The 22,094-nt window shown below is 36.5% G+C and overlaps 1 protein-coding gene across 1 annotated transcript in view; it reads right to left on the reverse strand.

Moving 5' to 3' along the window:
• LOC128901897 (ADP-ribosylation factor-like protein 15) overlaps positions 1-22,094 on the reverse strand; it is a 160,995-nt gene that overhangs the window by 123,983 nt on the left and 14,918 nt on the right. Inside the window, exon 4 of the mRNA XM_054184046.1 lies at positions 19,971-20,179. Within this exon, the coding sequence (XP_054040021.1) occupies positions 19,971-20,179 (209 nt within the window). The remainder of the gene's footprint in view (positions 1-19,970; positions 20,180-22,094) is intronic.

Below are 22,094 nucleotides of genomic sequence, written 5' to 3' on the forward strand. Positions count from 1 at the left end.
AAAAGAAGACTCAAATCCCTGGCTAACTTTGCCAAAATCTAATCTGAGTGCTTAACTGTGCCATTATGTTGTGCTCAAAGAAAACTCTGATCATAAATTCCTTTTCAGAGACCAAAATGAATGACAACAGGAAAGCAGGTTTCTATGGCAGGGGAGCTCTGTTAAAGCCATGTCAGCTCCCAGGAGCTTTAATTTGCTTCTGTGGTGGCCTTTGTTTTTACCTTTAAAAAATTCAGTAACTACATAACATACACACACACCTAATTTTTTTCAGTATTCTTTGTTAAAATTTTAATTGCTCTCAGACGCACATTTGTGAGGGGTGATGGTCACTGGAACAGATTTGCAGAGCACCACAAACAGGTGAGGCTTGAGCCTCTGACAAGAAGTCCTAAACATGGACAATTTCAATTCCTTTTTGGGGGGCAAACAGGCAAGCGCAGCTCTCATTTTCTGCTTTTTAGCATTCTTCTCTCTTAATGCTTGGTGACATTAGCTGGCACACCCTGTCTGTAAATATTCTTTCACTGCATAACTAATTTCATGGAGAAAAAAATAAAAGGCATTTTCTAGGACTCGTTTGCTTTTCTCCTCTTCATCTCCCCTCCCTTGTTTGCCTGTTAAATTTAAGATTAAATACCCAGGTCTGCAAAGACAAGCAGGAGATTATTACTGCATGACAAAAAACCAAACCTTGTCTAAGAATAGCCTGCCAGCCCCAGAGACAGACTACAAGAGACATGTGGCTTGGCCCTTCCAAGACAAAACTTTAGATACTATGTGTAAATAATAATGTTATAGTGCTATGATAATGAAATAGTGCTATGAAATACAAAAAACCTTATATGGCCCTAAAATATAGTACCATAGCACAGTAAAACCTTGCAGGATCCAGTACCTGCTTGCAGCACACAATTTAAAGGAGAAGTAGCATGGGGCTGTTGGAAGGTTTCTGGTATTGATCCACATCTAGCATAGAAAATTATGACGATAAAGTTTTATTTTGGAAATTACCCTCGGCACCTCAAAGCTCATGAACAGGAAGACTATTATGGAGGTATCTATAACTCTTCATCTGTATGAACAGCAAGCATTCTACTAAAAGGGTAGATAAATAGAAACCCAACTCAAAATCAGAGAGGTTTTTAATAAGGTGACAAACCCAAACTTTTTTGAAAGACAACTATTTTCAATAGCCATGAAGTAGAAATTTGCGCAATAAGAATAGACTTAAATTTTCCTCTTATCACCAGAAATTAAGACTTTCAGAGTGCTTTCAAGTAAGACAATTATAAACATCATAGTGATGAATAACTGTTCAAATCTGTCCCAGCAACAAAAGCTAAGAAAACATTTCTCTGTTTCTGAGCACTGCACAAAGCAGCCATCTAAGCAAAGTCTGAAGATGCAACAGAGATAAATTTGATAGAGGTTGTGAGACTGATGACCCTGCTCAGACCTATTGCTGTTGTAGAGGAAGGGCAGTTGTCCAGAGCGCAGTCAGCTCAAAAATGCTAACTTTGTGGAATCCTGTGGTGTTTTGCAGGATTTCTGGTAGTTTTCCTGCATTTCTATAGAACTACATTGCTTTCTTGCTGAGTCTTTTGTGGAGCTCAAGCTGCAAATTCCTTTAATAGGTACAGGATTGCCACACTTTTCAGCAGGAATACTTTATACTAATCTTCAAACTCCTCACATAAACTTGACTCCTGAAGTGCCTCATCAGCCTAAATTAAGAACAAAGTAACTGATTTGGCCACTTGAGGGACCTGCTTGGCAGGGTAACATTGGATAAAGCACTGGAGGGGAGAGGGGCCCAAGGAAGCTGGTTAGTATTCAAGGATCACCTCCTCCAAGCTCAGGAGCGGTGCATCCCAACAAAGAGGAAGTCAGGCAAAAAAGCCAGGAGGCCTGCATGGATGAACAAGGAGCTCCTGGACAAGCTCAAAAGCAAAAAGGAGGCCTACAGAGGGTGGAAGCAAGGACAGGTAGACTGGGAGGAATGCAGAGAAACTGTCCGAGTGGCCAGGAACCAGATTAGGCAAGCTAAAGCCCAGACAGAATTAAATGTGGCCAGGGACATCAAGGGCAATGAGAAAAACTTCTATATGTATGTCAGAGATAAAGGCAAGACTAGGGAAGATGTGGGCCCTCTCCAGAAGGAAACAGGAAACCTGGTCACCCAGGATATGGAGAAGGCTGAGGTACTGAATGATTTTTTCACCTTGGTCTTCACCAGCAAGGGCTCTAACCACACCACCCAAGTTGCAGAAGGCAAAAACAGGGGCTATGAGAGTGAAGAACCACCCACTGTACAAGAAGATCAGGTTCGGGACCATCTGAGGAACCTGAAGGTGCATAAGTCCATGGGACCTGACAAAAATCCATCCATGGGTTCTGAGGGAGCTGGCAGATGAAGTTGCTAAGCCGCTTTCCATTATATTTGAAAAGTCGTGGCAGTCTGGGGAAGTTCCCGCTGACTGGAAAAGGGGAACATAACCCCCATCTTCAAAAAGGGAAAAAAAAAAGATGACCCAGGGAACTACAGACCGGTCAGTCTCACCTCTGTGCCTGGCAAGATCATGGAGCAGATCCTCCTGGAATCTCTGCTAAGGCGCATGGAAAATAAGGAGGTGATTGGTGATAGCCAACATGGCTTCATTAAGGGCAAATCGTGCCTGACAAATTTGGTGGCCTTCTACAATGTTGCCACAGCATTGGGAGATAAGGGGAGAGCAACCAACATCATCTACCTGGACTTGTGCAAAGTGTTTGACACTGTCCTGCATGACATCCTGGTCTCTAAATTGGAAAGGCATGGATTTGATGGATGGGCCACTCGGTGGATAAGGAACTGGCTAGATGGCCGCACTCAAAGGGTTGTGGTCAACAGCTCAATATCCATGTGGAAACTAGTGATGAGTTTTGTTCCTCAGGGGTCGGTATTGGGACCAGTGCTGCTTAACATCTTTGTCGGTGACATGGACAGTGGGATTGAGTGCACCCTCAGCAAGTTTGCTGATGACACCAAGTTGTGTGGAGCGATCGACATGCTGGAGGGAAGGAATGCCATCCAGGGGGACCTGGACAGGATTGAGAGGTGGGCCTGTGCAAACCTCATGAAGTTCAACCAGGCCAAGTGCAAGGCTCTGCACCTGGGTCATGGCAATCCCAGGCACAAATACAGATTGGGTGGAGAATGGCTTGAGAACAGCCCTGAGGAGAAGGACTTGGGGGTACTGGTGGATGAGAAGCTTGACATGAGCTGGCAATGTGTGCTTACAGCCCAGAAAGCCAACCATATCCTGGGCTGCATCAAAAGAAGTGTGGCCAGCAGATCCAGAGAGGTGATTCTACTCCACTCTGGTGAGACCCCACCTGGAGTACTACATCCAGCTCTGGAGTCCTCAACACAAGAAGGACATCGACCTGTTGGAGCGAGAGCAGAGGAGGGCCATGAAGATGATCAGAGGGCTGGAGCACCTGTGCTATGAAGACAGGCTGAGAGAGTTGGGGTTATTCAGCCTGGAGAAGAGAAGGCTCTGAGGAGACCTTATAGCAACCTTCCAGTGCCTAAAGGGAGCCTACAGGAAGGATGGGGAGGGACTCTTTATCAGGGAGTGGAGCAATAGGATGAGGGGTAATGGTTTTAAACTGAAAGAGGGTAGATTTAGACTAGATATTAGGAAGAAATTCTTTACTGTGAGGGTGGTGAGGCACTGGAACTGGAGGTTGCCCAGAGATGTTGTGGATGCTCCTTCCCTGGAAGTGTTCAAGGCCAGGCTGGATGAGGCTTTGAGCAACCTGGTCTAGTGGGAGGTGTCCCTGCCCATGGCAGGGGGGTTGGAACTAGATGATCTTTAAGGTCCCTTCCAACTCTAACCATTCTATGATTCTACAAAGCAACAATTAAGGTCCAAAAAAAGAGAACTGGAAATCAGATTTAAAGCTTTTTCTTTTTCATCTCTGGAAAAATGCAGAATTTTATCAAAGCTTGCAAACAACTCCACTGCACAAACTAGCTGAGACTACTTTTTGCCTATTGATACAAAATTAAAAAATTGTTATCTATTAGCACTTACATTTTGTATATTAACACATATTCTGAATATTAGGAGCTACATTCTGACTTACTAATTCTGAAATACTTCTAAATAGGAACAATTTATTTTTTTTGCATACAGAACATGAATTAAAACTCCATTAAGAACATACAATCAAGCAAAAGAAATAGAAAAAATTTAAATAATCTAAACAGTAACAGAGAATTTTAATTCTGCAGTACAGAGAAAATTATGGTCTTCAATGGGTATACTAGCAAAATGATCAATTCAGTAGGCATTTCACATATCTAAAAATATTTTATAAAATACTATTTCTGCATTATTTAACACCATACCTGAATGAACAAATAAGACTTTAACCTAAAATGTGATGAATTTAAAATAATCAAAGTATTATATTACCTTGACATCCCACTGCAAGCTTTTTGTGGGCTTAAATTATTTTTTTTAAAGAATGTTTATATCTCCTCACTGAATTATAGGGGGAAAATAATCACAGAAACAGAGAATATTAAGTCACCATAGCTCTCAAAAAACATTCAACTCTGAGAAAGATTCAACTGTTTCTGGATCAGACACCCTTAATAAGATGATAGTGAAACTGACTGTACATATTGAAATGAATGAAGTATGCAGAAGAATTTCTTTATAACAGATAACTAATTAGGAGACACTGTATATTATCTATGTCTTGAGTAGCTCAGGAATGACATTTCAGAACTTGACAGTGCTATATTTCCAATTATCACATTAAAAGAGAATCTAGACTGATATCGAACACATCAGAATCTTTTTAAAAGGGTCAAAAAGGGTTCTGAATGACACAATGCTCAAGTGTTAAAGCAACATCACTATCTCTTTCAATTAATTTGCAGCTATTGCTGTCAAACAGGTAACAAACTGACAGGTTATGTAAGTACACTAAAAATTTTATTTTGAATATAAATTCAAATATTAAATCAAATCAATTAAAAAATCAAAATTAATTTTCAGTCACACTAAAATAATGTAATGATTTTCACAGATGGCTTTGGCACATTCTTCCAGCAGTCGATGTATTAAAGTCAATTGACTCTAACATAGTGAGTCCCTGACTGATAATCCTGAGCAGGGTAAGTCAACTCTTCCTTCATTGCTTAATCATAATACCCAGACAATACATATAGTATTCTCAAGCATTTTCAGTTACTCATTGCAGGTCTCAGAATACTTAAAATTGTACTTTTCAGAATACAGAAGTTGAAATAAATGTAAAGCCCTCAGGACTAGAAAACTGGCATACCAGATTATTGCTTAAATGATTTGCACAACAACAACAACAATAATATATAACTGAGGTATCTCTCTAATTCAGTTTTTGTGTGTCTGAGAACAAAATGAAGTGGAAAGAACAGAAACATAATTATAAATCTGAACTTTCCTGAAGACAGTTTTGCAAAATATTTTGCATCCAAGCAGCTAGATTTCTAGTCTCCCCTCAGTCATGGTTCTACCTCAGACATTAGTCAAGGTCCTCTTTCATTCTATCGTTGTTTTCTCCCTCCAACTGCTCTCTGCCTGAACTGCCTTCTACAACAGTGTTTTAGGGCACAGTCCTTAGCTATCAGGTCTCCTCCCCAGCAGGGTGTTGGTTACAGCTGCAGACTCTAAACAACATTTTTATCGAGTGATACTTAACATACACTACTCATCTTCAAAAGCTTTATGGAGATTCAGACCCATGCAGATCCTGATCAATAGTACACAGGAGAGGATTCAAATACCAGGCCATGACTGAACCAAACTAACACAAAGAGGCTCCACGTGCCCCACTGCCAGACATACTAGGTTTTAAAATTATCTCACAGCCAGGTTCTACCAAAAATGGAGATGCTGCTTTGCTGACCTGCCCATCGAACACAGCTCACTTCTGGAGCATCCATCCCCCTGCACAGGGGTCAGAGATTTGATGATCTGCTGCCTTCTACATGCGCAAAAACCATCAGCCAAATCCCGCCCCTTATTACCTGCAAAAGCAGACCCTTTAAGCTTTTACCCTGTTTGGACACTAGCAGCCATCTTCCTAACTCAAGTAAATGTCAACAAACTAACATGTAACAAAACAAAAACTTAATTCAATGTTCCTGATTTCAAAACAGACAGTTCTTCAGTCGATAAACATTCCTTCTACACTAAAAGTAAGTGAAAGGTGACTAACAGGCAAAAGACTTTTTAAATGCCTGGAGAGTTTGGAGAGGGTTTGGAAGGAATAAGCTTGCCAGAAACTGCTGGCAATGGGATATCCAAGTATGCATTTTTGCTTCCTTTCCCAGACATAGTATTAACACCCCCACGTTCTTATTTATGCAGGGGAAGGGTGGCATTATTAAATTCATTTTCTTAGTTAAGCAAGTTATTTTTCCTGTTGCACAGAAGGAATTACTTCCAAAAGGAAAGGTAGCCAAATACATTTGGGGAACATTTTACACCTATTTTACAGTTACTAAAAACTTAATTGTCAGAGTCCATTGGCATAGCATAACGCTTCGTTTTTATGTAACATATTAGATACTGCATTCCCAGTTTAGAACATTTTTAGAGGTATATTTCTCAAATATAGCCTGGGGACACAAATAATTACTTAAGAGAAATGTAAGAAGGCACACCCATTTTCTTTAGTAAAAGAGCACCTGCAACTACTTTTATATTTTGTTTCTCCTGTTTTGCGACCTTAATGGTTGCATCCCATTCACGATGTGGTCTAAATCATAACCACTTCACCCCATTAAGGATTTTACAGTGCAGGAACTGTAGCTTAACTTGAAGGAAGGTATAACGTTCTGCTGCAGGTTATATATCACAACATATAGATAAACAGCAAACATTTCTATGTTGCATTTTAGTATCTATATCAAAAGTTAACATCTCTGTCTTACAAGAAATCCTTTCTTAAAAGGCAATTATGAACTGTAAGGAAAATTTTTCAAAAGTCTGCATTTGGCTCTATCCCCTCTTCTTTTGTGAGCAGTCTTCCTGAACTAAGCAACAGTATTACTGTCAAAAAAGATCTTAAACTTTTCATATAATACCTGGCAAGTTTATGTAAAAACAATTTACATGGCAGCAAACTTTTTGTGTTTTTTTAAAAGAATTTCCAGGCACCAAGCTGCAAAATCTATTCATGTCTTTAAGAAAGCCAACAAGAATATATGAAAATTTATCATGTTCTTCAGATGGGTAATATTTACTCTTTCACTGCCCGTGATTGGCAGTATCAGTACATTAATCTACTCTTAGATTGACTTTTGTTTATAAGCCAGTTTTGAAATACTGTTCCAGTATCTTGAATCCTAAACAAACACCCTCAAAAATTAATCCAGTGAAATATTAGTCTCTTCTTACTGACCAAATGCTTTGTAATAAGCAGATTGGCAGAGATGACTTAATTCAGACATGCAGAGTAACTGAATAATTAAATCAAATAGAAGAGCTAATAAAGAGTGCATAGACACTGCACAGAATGTTATTTAGGGAATGGAGAAAGTAAATGGAAAGAAAATAGTAGTAAAACTTAAGCATGTTTTGATTTAGTATTCTGATTTGTTAAACATTTTCCCATCATTTTATGCCCTAATAAGTTTCCATTGACTAACATGACCTAAAGCTACAGAGAAAGCTAGTCAAGTGCAGTTTCCTAGAATGTATCTCCACCAAGATGCTGCAACTAAACATCAGTTAAAATAATCCAGAAAAATGGAAATGTACCCTGGTAAAATTCTTTGAGTCTAGTTTGTGTTAACCACTAAACTACTCTGGATACTACACTGTTTCAAAAGAAATTAATTCTATATAAATATTCTAATCATAAGGTAATTTTACAATGTGGTAAAATTAGGATTGACACACTGAGAAATGCAGCATTGTATATAGAAAATGTACTTTGTTTTCCACGTTAAACTGTCACATAAATTTCAGTTTATTAGGAGGTAAAACTACACCTTATATTCACTGCAAACAAAAGAGGATTGAGATAAACCAAAAATAATCTGTCATCAGATATTAATACATAATCCAATGCAAGTAAAAACCAAGAGCTAATGTTCAACATGATTAGCCTGACATCCTATTGTCCTCTGTTCCTTTTAACCAAGTCAATCCCTTAATGTCAATGAAATCATTTGAATGATCAAGGGGAGTACAGTTCCTGAAGTCAGATAATAAAAATTTTCTTAATTATGGTCAGCTGTTCTCAAAATTTAAGTTTGTGTATTTACTAGTCGCAATGAGACACAGAAAGATCAAGGCAACAAACTCTGTCCCTGTAGCACAATCTAAAAGTTAACACAGTTGTATGACAATTGTGGAAAACTGATTTTTGAAAGGCAGTGGGAGTAAGAATCAATTAGCAAAACTAGCAGTCAGAAAAAAGTACCTTACCCCTAAGACCACCCATTTGGTTTATTACCTACTGCTTCAATTCACAATGATAATATAGCTAAAAGGCTGCACTTCGATTTTTACTAAAGCCAGCCAGATCAAAAACAGCAATGACAAGAGTTTGCTATGAGTTAAAGGCTATCAATGCAACAGCTTAAAAGGATATTCTGCATGGTAGTTGTACTCTTCAAATCATGGAGATTCAGGCCACTGCCAAGTAAGCAGATGGAACAAAAGAGCAAATATAAATTCAGAAATAGGTAGCTCCAACTTTTTCTTTTAGCAAAGTGGCCATAAAAATTTGCAAATATTAACCAAAGACGACAAAGTATATTAGTCTGTCTTAAAGACAAGCTGTCAAGTCCAATTCAAGTGTCAGGAAGCAACATTTACTATTAGGAAAAATGATTCTTCAGAACATAAATACAGCGGGGATTTTTTTTGTCTCTACATTTATAAGTGTAAATTTAAGATAAATCCATATTCATTTCATGACCAATGGCATGAAGATTAGTGTTTAATGTTTGCTCCAAGAGAAACAATAAAGGATATGAGGGGAAAAAAAAATGATAATATGCTGCAGAAGACTAGAAATCTACATTCCTGGGCAACTGCCTCTAGATTTTTATTTTTACATATATATGCATGTATATGTATATATATGTGTGTATATTTAGTAAATACAAATAAAAATTATATATTATACAAACACACGTACTCTCTACAGATCTCAAAATAAGCACCATGGGCACATAATTAAGGGGTCCCCAGGGCTCATAAAGAAAGTGCAACATCCTTGTTAGTGTTTGGCCTTTCTTTTGCGCCCAGTCTCATTGTAAAACAGTCAACCATGAAAGTACTTTAAAAAGCTGTTTTTCTTTTTATATTTACAGCATAATTTTATAATGTACCTTTCATGTTTTACAGAAGCTGGTGCTTCTGTATATCCTCCTGGCAAATTCAACATGAACCACAACCTTTCTAATTTATAACTTTCAGAAATCTGAATGCTTTTGAATACTGGGATTTTCAACTTTGCAATTTAATGACAACCCTGGCTTTGTCCTTTTCTGACCTGTTGTGAAGTAAATCAGGCACACTAATGTGGTCTTTTTCACACTGTTCGATCACCCTGCATCTTTTTTCTCCACAAACACCGCCTCTCTCCCACTCTGTCTAGCCATCCTCCCTCAAAGCAAACAAAATGTTCACTGTAACCCTGCATTACTGCTCATTAGATCACAGGTTAGTCAAGTGGAACTGCCCAAGGTTCCCAAAGGAGAGCTACACTTCAAAAATCTGTCCATGTCGAATGAAGGGAAAAACCCTGACCGTGGGGTCACCCAGATCAATGATCAAAAGAGACTGAGAATAGTGGAGGGAAAAAAGAAAAAGCAGCCCTTTTGTTAAAAAACAGCCTTCTGTATAATAAATCAGAATACAAAGACACTAAGCTTTTTCTCCCCCGTAACAACACTCTATTTTCACTTTAAAATGGAATATTTTGTTTTTTAGAAGATTTTCTAAAAGTAAGATTATTTTTTAACTTCTAAGAGTGAGGTTTCAGTAAATCTCAAAATTACCTTAAGAAAATTAGCAAGAGAAATAATAATGGAAAATATTGGGGATTTTCTCTCCATCGTATAAATATTTAATTATTCAAAAATGTACTTAAACCCAATTTTCATTAAATTATTATTTTAATTTAAAGAAATTATGCATTCTGAATTTCATGAAAAATGATACAGAAAAAGTAGTCAACCAAAATTACATAGTTTGCATTCTTCTGATACGACAGATGTGCAGACACGTGCAATACTTAAAGAATGTGCAACACCATTTCTGTAGCCTTTGTTCATCTTTTAAGAACATATAGCAATTTATTAAAGACAACTAAGAAAACCAAAGAAAAGTCTAAACCAACAAAAATATTTTTAAATAAAGCAACAACTTAATCTGTAAATAATAAATGTTGATACATGGAACAGACCAAATTACTCAATTACAATACTGGCTGTATAACAAAGTTCTGTGCACATGTGTGCTTTTGAAAGCAACATTGGATAGTCTCTACTTACCCAGAATGAATGAAATATGGAAAAAATGAACCTACATTTAAAACCTACATTTAAAAAATCACATACATAAGTCTGCTTATTCAAAATGAGTTATATTTTTTGAACAACAAACATACATTGTGCCACCAATGAACAGTGCTGCAGCTAAAAGGACCCCAACGTTTCATGCAATATTGGTGACAGGGCATCTTTTAATTTAGAACTCTGAAGAGCCTTATTTTTCTGCCCTAGAGAGCAAATCAAATTTCATTCTCGAATTTCCTTTATCTTCAGACATGAGTAAAGACCTAATTAAGAGAGAGGAACAAAGGTATCTAATTTGGAACAGAATATTTGATAGTAGATTTGTAGTTAATAAATGGTCTGTTCCAAAAGTATTACTGCAATAGAACAAAGCTATAGGAAAGCAAAAGAAAGAGAAATCCTTAAAATTCTCAAATATTTCACACAACTTCAGTAAAATAATTTCAGTAATACAGTAACATAAAAAACAAATCAAGAATGCAAATGCTGTGATAATATATTATGAAAAAATATTGGATAACAGAATAAATCTGTATTGACAGAGAGACCGATAGGACAACTTAATTTTAAAAAAAATAATTCAATTGTAGCAAATATATAACAATATATGCAGTAATCCCAATTATCCTCCTCTAGACATATGCGTGGATGAGATGACCAACCTTTTAAGAAAAGTTCATTCACTAATGCAGGTTGGGGGTTTTGTTGTTTTTATAACAGTTTGCTAGATGCCTCACAGTGTGTATACTTGAACAAGGAACTTCAGCATGCATTAACTTTAAAAAGGCCTACACACAAATACTGAGGGTTTAGTTTTAAGACAATATTTCTGACCCTTGCAACTCTGCATCTGAGTGGAATTTGAACAACCAAAGACAACAGAGAACATCAGAAAAGTAAAGGTGTTGAGAAATTGCATGTGAACATAACCATGGATTATTCCATATCCTGTTAATACTCTATTCTTCTAAACAGTAGGAAAAATAATTTTAAGAATGACCTGGGTAAATATGAATAATACATTAAAACATTTTTAAGAAAAAAATAATTTCCTCAAGTTTTGTTTTTGCTTTTAAATAAGTTTTCTAGTTTATTTGTATAATCCTTCACTAATAATTCTTTCTTAGACTAACTCAAAATTTTGGGCTGTCCAGATTACAGCAGAACAAGTTACTGTTTCATGTCAGACTGCTGTAATAGATTTTCCTAAACATTTAAACTATTTTGAGAAAACATTTACGCTTATAAATATTCCAGCATGACTAATGATATCAACAAATCACCATTAGAATAATGTCATTATATTCAAAACTCTGCTTCTAGTCTTATGAAGAAGATTGTTCCCAGATGGTAAAGAGTGGATAATTCATGTTTCTTCAGGGGTATGTCTGCATCTGCTGCTGAATCACTACAAGAATGGGATGGGAGAATGGTTTCCTCTTTTTGATCCAAACGTCATTATGCACTGGACAGACGAGATTTCTGAAAAAATGCTGGACACCATTCTCAGCATACATCCCTACAGAAGAAGGCCTCTAATGGACTGCTTTAAGCAAAAACTCAGCAGTACTCCATCCTCATCTTCCCTGAACTGTGGGACCCTTCACCACTTTTGAACTTGCTGAACTCCCCTCCATTCTTCATTTTTGTTTCAATCCCAGATTTCTCTCTACTCATCTCTTCTGCTTTACTGCCAGTAAAGTTTCGGGGAGTGGCAAGGAGAGGTGTGCACAAGATCTGTCACTAGTCCACTTCCATTCCTCCCGTTACTCCTTATCTCTAGATTATCCCATTTTCAAAAACCACAATGTCCTGTCCAACACTCAAGCTCATAACCTGGGAACAGTCTTTGATTTTTGGCTTCCCTCACACCCATACAGCATTCAAGATTTTTCCAGATGCATAATGGTATGAAGGCATCCTGGAAAAAAAAAAAAACAGTTCAGCACTGAAAATTAATAAGAAAAGATTTAATCTCGCAGTATAATGCTAGGTCATTCTTTCTTGGTCCTTGGCAACTGCAGTGTTGTCCCAGTAACATGCATCCAGAACACTGATGCAAAGACGATCCTTTCCCTATGCTGTCACTGGAAACACATCCTCGTTGTGTAATCTCACATGTATGCCGTCATCTCCACGTCCAGAGCTGCATGATTCTTTCCCTCTCATAATCATAGGACTTGTATGCTCACCCATCTAAAGCAGTTCCAACCTCCAAGAAGCCAATGATGCATCAATGTTCAGTTTTGCTTTCCCTCACGTTACCACTCATTCATTCCCAAGAGAAATTCCCCTAAAGCATCTTCAGAAATGCTGAGTTTGAAGAGACACCAAAAGCATTCCATATCCAAGCTGAAGTCTAATTTGACGCAGGTTTAAAGAAACCCTGCATACACATGTTCCCAGCAAGCTCTTTGAGTTGTTGGTAATTATAGACAATATTAATCTATGTTACTTCACAGAGTGGGTAGTGCTGATGTAGCTGAAAATTTTCTACTTTTCAGGCATATAATTAAATTCCAACTTTAACTACCTATATGGATATGAAATGTATAGCTTTTCTCCTATTCAGTTACTCTTGAACCTCCCTTCTGGCATGACCAATAAAGATGCTCATCATGATCTCCCATGCAGTGCGAGAATCTAATGCCTGCCTAGGCTGCATGCCTACTCTAATGTAATGATGATTATGTGATCATAATCAACTTGAATTTTTTTTTAAAAATTTACTTCTGTTACATTGATTACCAAATATAAATGATATAGAAAAAGTACACAAAATTATCAGAAAGCCTCTTGCCTTGGTAAATAAAAGGTTCACAATATAGTTAGCATCCCTTCAATCAGTAATTTTATTTTAATACTAAAAGTCATTCTGATACTTTAAAAAAAAAAAAAAAAGGATATATCCTCATCTTTAAAAAAGCAGCAGCTTGTATTCGTGCACTCAAGAATTCATTCTAATAAATATAAGAAGGATGTCCAAAAGGAAAACACATCCTAAATCAAATCACTTATACAGCATCAGAGTTTTCACAAACTTGATCCAATGCATTACTAAATAATTTTCCATTCTTTTTCATCTGATCCTGAGACCTTTTTTATAAAAATTGTAGAGTTATATTTGGAAAGCAGTTATATAGCCACTATTTTGTTCCATTTGAAATAGTTGTTTATTCTGAAAGAAATCTTCTCTTGCTCATGCAAAATGTCTCAAACAGTAATTAAATTTTTGAGCACTCAGGAATTCCTCTGAACAGCAGTTTCACAGACACAGAGGCCCAAAAGGATCATTATGATCATGTAGTCAGATTTTTATCCATCAGGCCTTACGATTTCATATAATTATCTACTAAAGCCCATCAATTTTAGACCAAGCAAAAAAGGTTTCAGAAAGAACTCTAAAAAGCTGCCGTCTTTGCAGCTCCAGAAGTCTTTAATGAATACTACATAAGCATTCATAAGTATACAAATATTTATGAAAAACATTTACTAAAAGATGAATACAGATTTTTTTATCTGAAAGCATTTGAAAGTTTCTCTAATCGTTTTGTTTTTTATTTATACAGACTGTGCTTTAACTTCACAGTCACTATGTTTAGTTCTGCAAGCGCACCTCCTCTTTGAATGACATTTTCTTTTGTCCTCAATAGGAAGACAACGAGGACATTTACTTTTCAAAGCACGTAATGAAAATAAATGCTTCTTTCATACCTCTTTCTCAACCCCAGAAAAAGTACTTTAACATCTACTCCAGAACCTTCATTGTTAAGGAACGGGGAAAATTATTTCCCAGGTTTTCCTGTATAACCTTCCTCTACTGAGGTTCACTCTAGTGGGATAAGCAAAAAAGGTGAATGAGAAAGGTGGCAGGGGGAAAGGTCCAAGTCCCACTGGGTTTATATATGATGGGTCTTAGAGTTCCACATCACTGTTTTTCTGCACCAGTAACACTTCCATTCTCACCTTCCTCCTGCCCCTTGTTTGTGCCTGTACACTAACTTATCCAATTGTCTTGTGAGCTGAGTCTGTTTGAAAATAAGACAAGGAAGGAGAGGAGCAGTAAGTAATTCTTATGCCCAAACCAGCTCATCACATGGCCACACAGTTGGACTGTCACACCTGAAGGATGGGACAGGCAGAGGCCAGCATGCAAGTCAATATTACTGACAAAAGAAACAAAGTACAACCATCTGTACATATATAAAACAACCATTTGCAGACACAAACTGCTTTAAAAATCACTTACTGATGTTGAAAAGCTATACACAGCAACACCCTTCAAAATTTACTCCAAAACATGCAACTTTTTTGGCAGACCTGTACCTTGCACCATTAGTTGCAAGCACTACTCAAGAGATTTACTTTTCTAGGGACAGTTTGATGTCATGAAACTGGTGTATGCGGACAGTACTTCCAACTCCCGTGTCTTAGCTACTCTACTCCTGTTCTTCAGCCCCCTGTACATTGTGCAATAAGTGCACATTTGCAGGTGTGCTCAAATATTTTTGTATCTTTAGGAGGGCCATTCCAATTTAGAGTTTCAAGGGGCACTCTTTCAACTCAGTTCCTTGCAGACTTATTTCTTTGTCAAGAGCAGGACTAGGAATTTACTATTGAGATATTTATATTTCTTTGTTAAATTGGACACATAAATTGTTACAGTACAGTTATTTGTAAGCTGCATTATTCACCTAAAATTATCAACAATTCCAATGCATCTTTTGATCTAATGAAAATATATGGGGGATTTTATCTGTCATGGCTTTGTTTATTTTAAAACAGTAATTGAAACAGAAATCCATGTAAAGAAAAGAGTATGCTTACTGTTTGGATTCTTCATGTCACCTTTTTCTAAAGGTATTTAAAAAAAAAAAAAACAGAGCCATTCTAGATAGATTTATTTATAAATCCTTAAAAAGACTTTACAATTCCTTTTCAGATCATCTTATTTTTTGCTCACCATTATTTCCTCCCATGACAGTGACTCAAAGAGAACAGAGAAATCCAGCTTCTTCCAAGATTTGCAGTTTCTCATTTTATTTTCTTTATACAGTCACTTGCATTTTGCAGCACTAAATATTTACTACCCATCTTGCTATCAGTATGATCATTCTAACTATGCAATGATTAAAGCAAACATACCTGCTAAATATTTACATTGAACACAGACTTGCAATTGTATCAAATTGTTTTACTCTTCACATCCAGCTAGGATGTGGATCTACTTACAATATAAAGAAAAAAAAAATAAATAAAAAAAAAATCTGTATTTACATTATTTTAGGATCTTTTTATATCTAAATCATCTCCCTAACAGCTCTGAAGAAATTCTTTAATCAGAAAGAGATTTCCTATGAGACATGTAAATAGAGTTATTTCTGTATTGTTCTAAACATGGCAAAACTAATATTTCCTAATCATCAGTTTAATAATGTCCTCCTCTCCTGCAAACGTGTTCATAACTGAAGACTGACAAATAACTCCTCTGTTCCCGCAAAGGCCACAGTTGTGAAGGAAACAGCCAATACTCAAAATAGCAGAGTCCAGTTCCAAAACAATCTTCAAATATCAGGGGATACACCTTGGATGGGAAGTATTTGTGGTGAGGAGATTACAAATATTAAGGTCATTAAGGTCACTATGATCTCAAAACAGGGTAGGAATCCATATTTTGTCTATTTGCTGCAGTAAATCAAAGACAAATCATTTCAGAAACAGTTTCTTGAGGAACAAAAAAAATCTGCCCCCAATTTAACTTCTCTCTATATATCCCTGTCAAAATACACAGATTTGCAACAGCTGGTTTATAGAATTCAGATTGGTTAACTAATTTGAGTGGCTTGACCAGGGTGAGAATGGGAAAGTCTGCAAAGAGCACTTCCATTTTCACTCTCTGCTTCAGGCTGTTTTTGTAGTATCTGGTGCTGGAGGCATTAGCTGTTCAAAGCTATTAGCTATGATAGTGCACACTCTCTGAAGCTAAGCCTCCTTACATGTCACTGTTCAACACAGTTTTTCACATTGTTAGTAATGACATCTACAATAATACTCACACATTGATGAGTCAAAAGGGTTTACAAAAAGTAACTATCTTCCTCTAAACTAGCAAAAGCTACAAAAGGCATGAACTATGGCAAAATAGTATGAAGACACTGATCCCCCTAACACAAAATACAAAGAAGTAACTAAGTCCTGGAATTAAGTCTGTCACATATGCAGCCAACTCAGACCATAAAGCATCAGCAGGCTCAGAAAGTGCAGTTTCTATAGTGCTCTAGCTCCCTTGCATGAGTAAGGGCCTCTGCAGATGCTGACAAACCTAGGATGGTTATTTAGCTTTAAGACACTTAAGGCATCGAGATGACATTGTTTATCTACAAAATTATTTCCAGACATAAAAAAAACATAGAAGAAAACGGCAGGGTAACAGATATTAGCCCTCACATCACTCAGGTGGCTCTTTTCATAACGAGAGTCACCCTCCACTTTTCTGCTAGCAGAAAACCACAATTCAAAACCCAGACACCTTTAAAATACTCTCAAATAGATAAATACATCACAATCTATGTAAACATGGGATCAACCTTTTACATTTGCTTTTGAAAATATTGTTTGTAATTCAAAGATATTTTTAATCTTGCTCTATCGAATAAAAAAGGAAGTGGGAAAGACTTTTCTCTGGAGTTTCACACCCCACAACTTTAAAGTAAGATCTTGTTTTCAAGAGGAAAAAAAAAAAGCACTTGTGATCAGCTCACTGCATAATCTTTTCATCTTTTTTTCCCTGACAACAATATTAAAAAAGATAATACAATCTTAAAACAGACTAAGAAGACTTTTGATTCACTGTCTACTAGTAAGTCTATATTAAAAGTTCTAGTGTTTTTTAAAAAGGGAATTTAGAATATATCTTGAATGATTTCCCCTGGTACTAATGGTCAACAATTTATATATATAAAAGAAATGTATTAATTGCCTGCACTTTTGGATAACTAAAATAAAACCCACCAAAAGGTTATACTCTATGAATGTCTTCACGTATATGATCTTAGAATAGAATAGTTCAGTTGGAAGGGACCTACAATGCAACTAGTCCAACTGCAATCTTGAAAACAGCCTTAAATATATTTTAAAAAAAACAAAGTCAAAGAAAATCCCCAAAACCAACATCCCACCACTCAAACATGTAGCTGCTTCACCATCAAACTGGCAAAGATCCACGATTCGATTGGGTTTCTACTTTGGCCAGTCCTACATGGCTTCCAGAAGTCCTCAACAGATTCAGATGAGCGTTTGCTCAGCACAGCCTGTTCCTCAAGTACAGTAGCTCTGGACAACTTCCAACCCATCTTACCTGTGACTCCTAAATATTGCTCTGACTCAGGAGGAAAGCGACTCTCAGTTTGCATACTGGTTCAAATCACAGGAATCCACTGCAACATCCAGCTTCCAATATTATTACACAAAGAAGCATGGATTCCAAAATAAAAATCAACAAGCTGGTAATCATTGTCATGCTGCCGTTCCCTTGCAAAGCAATTTACAGTGCTCTTATCACCATAAATCTCCTGTAATATTTTAAGCCTGTAACAGAAATCTGACTAATCAGACATTGTTCCTCTCCTGTATTCACTATTCTCATGAAACTAGAAAAGGAACGTTTCTTAAATGAGATTTATCACCAAAATCTTCAGTTAACTTTAAACCCAAAAGGAAAAATAGTAGTAAAATAATAAAGGCTTAAAAATACTTAAATCACGTGAAAAAAGCATTTCTCTTGATGGAAATTGTAATCTGCATTGCTCTATGAAAAAAGTAAAATCAAAACACCTGGGGTATATTTGGATGAATAAAATGAAACCAGTTGTGTCTCAGGACAGTGTCATTTTTCTATGTGGAAGGCTTAGGAATACATGCTTTGCTTTTACACTGCACAATAAGCTACAAGAAACTAATAAACTGATATATTAAAATCTGTATTACTTTTCCTTTAAATATTCATTACTTCTTCCTAAATCCATTTTTAGGTGAACAAGAGCTAACACTTGTAGATTCTATCCCTGCATCATTTCAGTTTACCTTTTTATGTAATTTGATATACTAAATCCAAATTCCTTATATCGGTTTTTTGTTGGTTTGGTTTTTGGTTTGGGGTTGGTGGTTTTTTTCTTTCCTAAGCATGGATTCTTGGATGAAAGGACCAACAATTTAATAAAACATTTTACAGTATAGTTTACATGATTCTCACTCTCTTCCTCTGATATTAAAAACATCACTATACCCCAGTCACATTTACATTTCTCCTTCTTAACACATAATAAGCGTAACATTTTATCCTCTCTTTATTTTTGCTAACTAAAGAGGCATAAATAGCATTAAAACAATACAGAATGTACAAAAAACTATACTGTACAAATAGGAGTTATCCTACAGATCAATAAGTTTTGCATTGAATTGGCATTCTTCAGAAAGATCATCTTTTCGACAAAAGAACATCTAAGAAAGTAACAATTTTAAATACAAAGCAGCAACGCAGTAAGTTGCTGAATCAGTTTTGACTCTGCTGTATTAAAAAACACCACTCATGGAACAAACAGGAGATTTCACATACAATCTTTAATGGGAAGAGTCCTTTAAATGACATTTATGAACAGAATGACACAATCAAAGTTTAATTTCTTCTTACAACTTCAGAAGAATAAGTGGAGCTTCTCATGAAGAATCAGTAACTTTAAGCATTTCCTCAAAGGTATGTGACATGATAGGAATTGTAGGTAAGAAGAATTTTTCAGAAACTTAAGAGCAAAAGGTACACTGAATAGAACAATTATATAATTTACTATTGTGTTAGCTCCAAATTAGAAAAAGTCATTATTCTTTTAAATAAGAAAATCAGAACAGGTTAAGGACTTCAGAACAGGAATTGCAACTCTGCCCTCACATCAGTACATAACAATTAAGAAAAAAGCTTTTATGTAAAAGACTACCCATGGCTGCAATCTATTGGTTTAAGCAATTGCAAAGAATGGAGTACTGGGATAGTGCAAGATTAAAACCAATAGCAAATAAAAACCCAAGCAAAACAAAAAATTACTGTTCCAGCAGCTTTTGATAAGAGTAGTTAAAAAACATCTTTTCTTCCTTAAAATATGGTGAAAGCAGGAGAACTGTGTTTGTATCCAAGCATTACTTGTCTGTTTTCCAGAACAACCAAGCCTGTATAGAGTGCATTGGACTAAGTTCTTAGGGGCTGGGACTGTTCTTAGTCTGTGTACTTACAGCAAATAGTAACTGAGGCCAGTCCTTAACTAAGATGTCAGGATAATATGTCAGTGGTGTGCAGATAGTAAATACAAACAGGCAAGATGCTGCCATATTAACATACCTCTTGTACGGAGCGAGCTGCTGGCTTGTCTTGATGATTGGCCAGTATTAAAAACGGCAAAGTACATAACTGTGGGTGCTGGAGAGCAGAATGCAGTTCATTCCTAGCAGTTTCTAGATCATCTTCAGAGGAGGCACTGTCTAATACAAATATTACCCCTTGGGATCCTTGGTAGTAACGACTCCAATATTTCCTGATATTGTCAGTCCCTTTCAAGACAATAATAAGAACTAATTAAAACAAGTATAGTTAAACAGATTTAACACTTGTATCTGAAAATAACCCTTCTATTTAAAGCAATCAAAGCAATGGACTATATTTTCTCTCCTAAATATACATCATTAAAAGAACAAACCAGAAAAAAACAACCATAAATCCAACACACACACCAACATCAAACTAACATTGTTTAAATAAGGAAGGAACTTGACTCAGTGCAGTTCTTTATCCCTGAAAGTTTCTGCTCTATTAATGAGTACTGGCAGAACTCCTTCCAGTGCCACCTAGCCTAACCCTACACCTTCTCACTGAAATATCTTGGTATTAATATATAAACTTTTGCCCATTCTTTTTTCCTTAGCTCTGCAGCTTCTTGTCATAACGTGTAGCTTCTGTCATGGCAGTTGTTCATTTCTGAGCATGATAAGGTCTGCCAGTTCATCTCCAAACTCTTCATAACTGGAAAAAAGGTGTCAGGAAAGCCTATTAAAGTTGTAATTAGACACTCAATGAGGAAAATGGTGATACAATAGTGATTTGAACAACACGCAAAGGCATTCTTTTCAACTACTTTTGCTCTGTCAAACACACTAAGGATTCTGGAAGAGCCCAACAGTAGACACGAGTGACTACTCAGCCTTATGTGCCACAGTAATTTTTAGGACACAGTTCAGCGCTACTCAGCCATCTCAACAGAAGCCAAGCAATAAGGTTATCTATACAAAGCTTTTGTCTCCCCTGGAGAGCGGCATATGTTTGTAACATTGAGGTAGGAAAAAAAAAAAATCGTATTTGGCAGCTGTCAAACTATCTAAACTATGATTTGGATATGGGCTATTCTTTGTATGTCTGAATATGGCACTACAATCATGGGGACTAACACTAAAATGAACAGAAGCAGCAGTACTCCAGTAGAAAGCTTGACACGTCTGCAAGACAGTGATTCTCAGAAACGTGCTGAAAGTATCCTTTACAGACACTATTCTTACTTTGAGATAGAGAGAAGTGAACTTTAATGTAGACACGGATACCAAGTGCTGATAATAATAAAACCCCACTTTTTAGTGAAACAAAACAACACAAAAGTTCTGAGCAGAACGTAGGCACAAAATGAGAATTTAATGCAACATAATCACTATAACATTGATATGATACTTAAAATATATACTCAATTTGTACTCTGTGCAACAGAAAAGACAGTCACTAAACAAAGGTGAAGAAATCAATATCTAAGAAGGAATTTACACCATACACTTTAGGCATCCAACTCAGAGTATTCAAATCTTGCTACATGGAGCTACAACCTCCCCCATGGCAGGGGGGTTGGAACTAGATGATCTTTAAGGTCCCTTCCAACTCAAACCATTCTATGATTCTATGAGTTACTCCCTTCTCTGTACCAGCCACACTAGAACCTTAAGCACTCCGTTTCTGTATTCTGCACCTAGCACAATTTAGGTGGCTAATGAATGTTGTGAACACACACATTTTCCTATAGAGGATACTAAAGTCAGACCTGAACAGTGTTTTTCTGCAAGAGATCTAAAGAGATGGTTAAAAGTAAACAGTCATGGGATTTATCAAGACCTCACTTAATTTATCTATTAATTTAACCAGACTCATAAAGTAACAACACAAATAGGACAGGTGTTTAATTTATTTCATCAACTTCTGAAGATCAATATTACTTATACAGAAGAGGGATTGCATTGAAAGCTGATTCTATGTTTCTGTATGACCATAATATCTATCAATTGTACTTGTAAAGAATTTCATAGCATGTTAGATGTCCCAGTCTTTCCAAACAGCTGTCTATGTCAGAACCAAGTAGAGCAAGTTGCCAGAGAGATACTATTTACATAGCTACACACAGCAGCATCGCAGACTTCTGAAGTATCTCATTAC

This window comes from Rissa tridactyla, chromosome W (genome assembly GCF_028500815.1).
Source record: "Rissa tridactyla isolate bRisTri1 chromosome W, bRisTri1.patW.cur.20221130, whole genome shotgun sequence".
In the NCBI taxonomy this organism is placed as follows: Eukaryota; Metazoa; Chordata; class Aves; order Charadriiformes; family Laridae; genus Rissa; species Rissa tridactyla.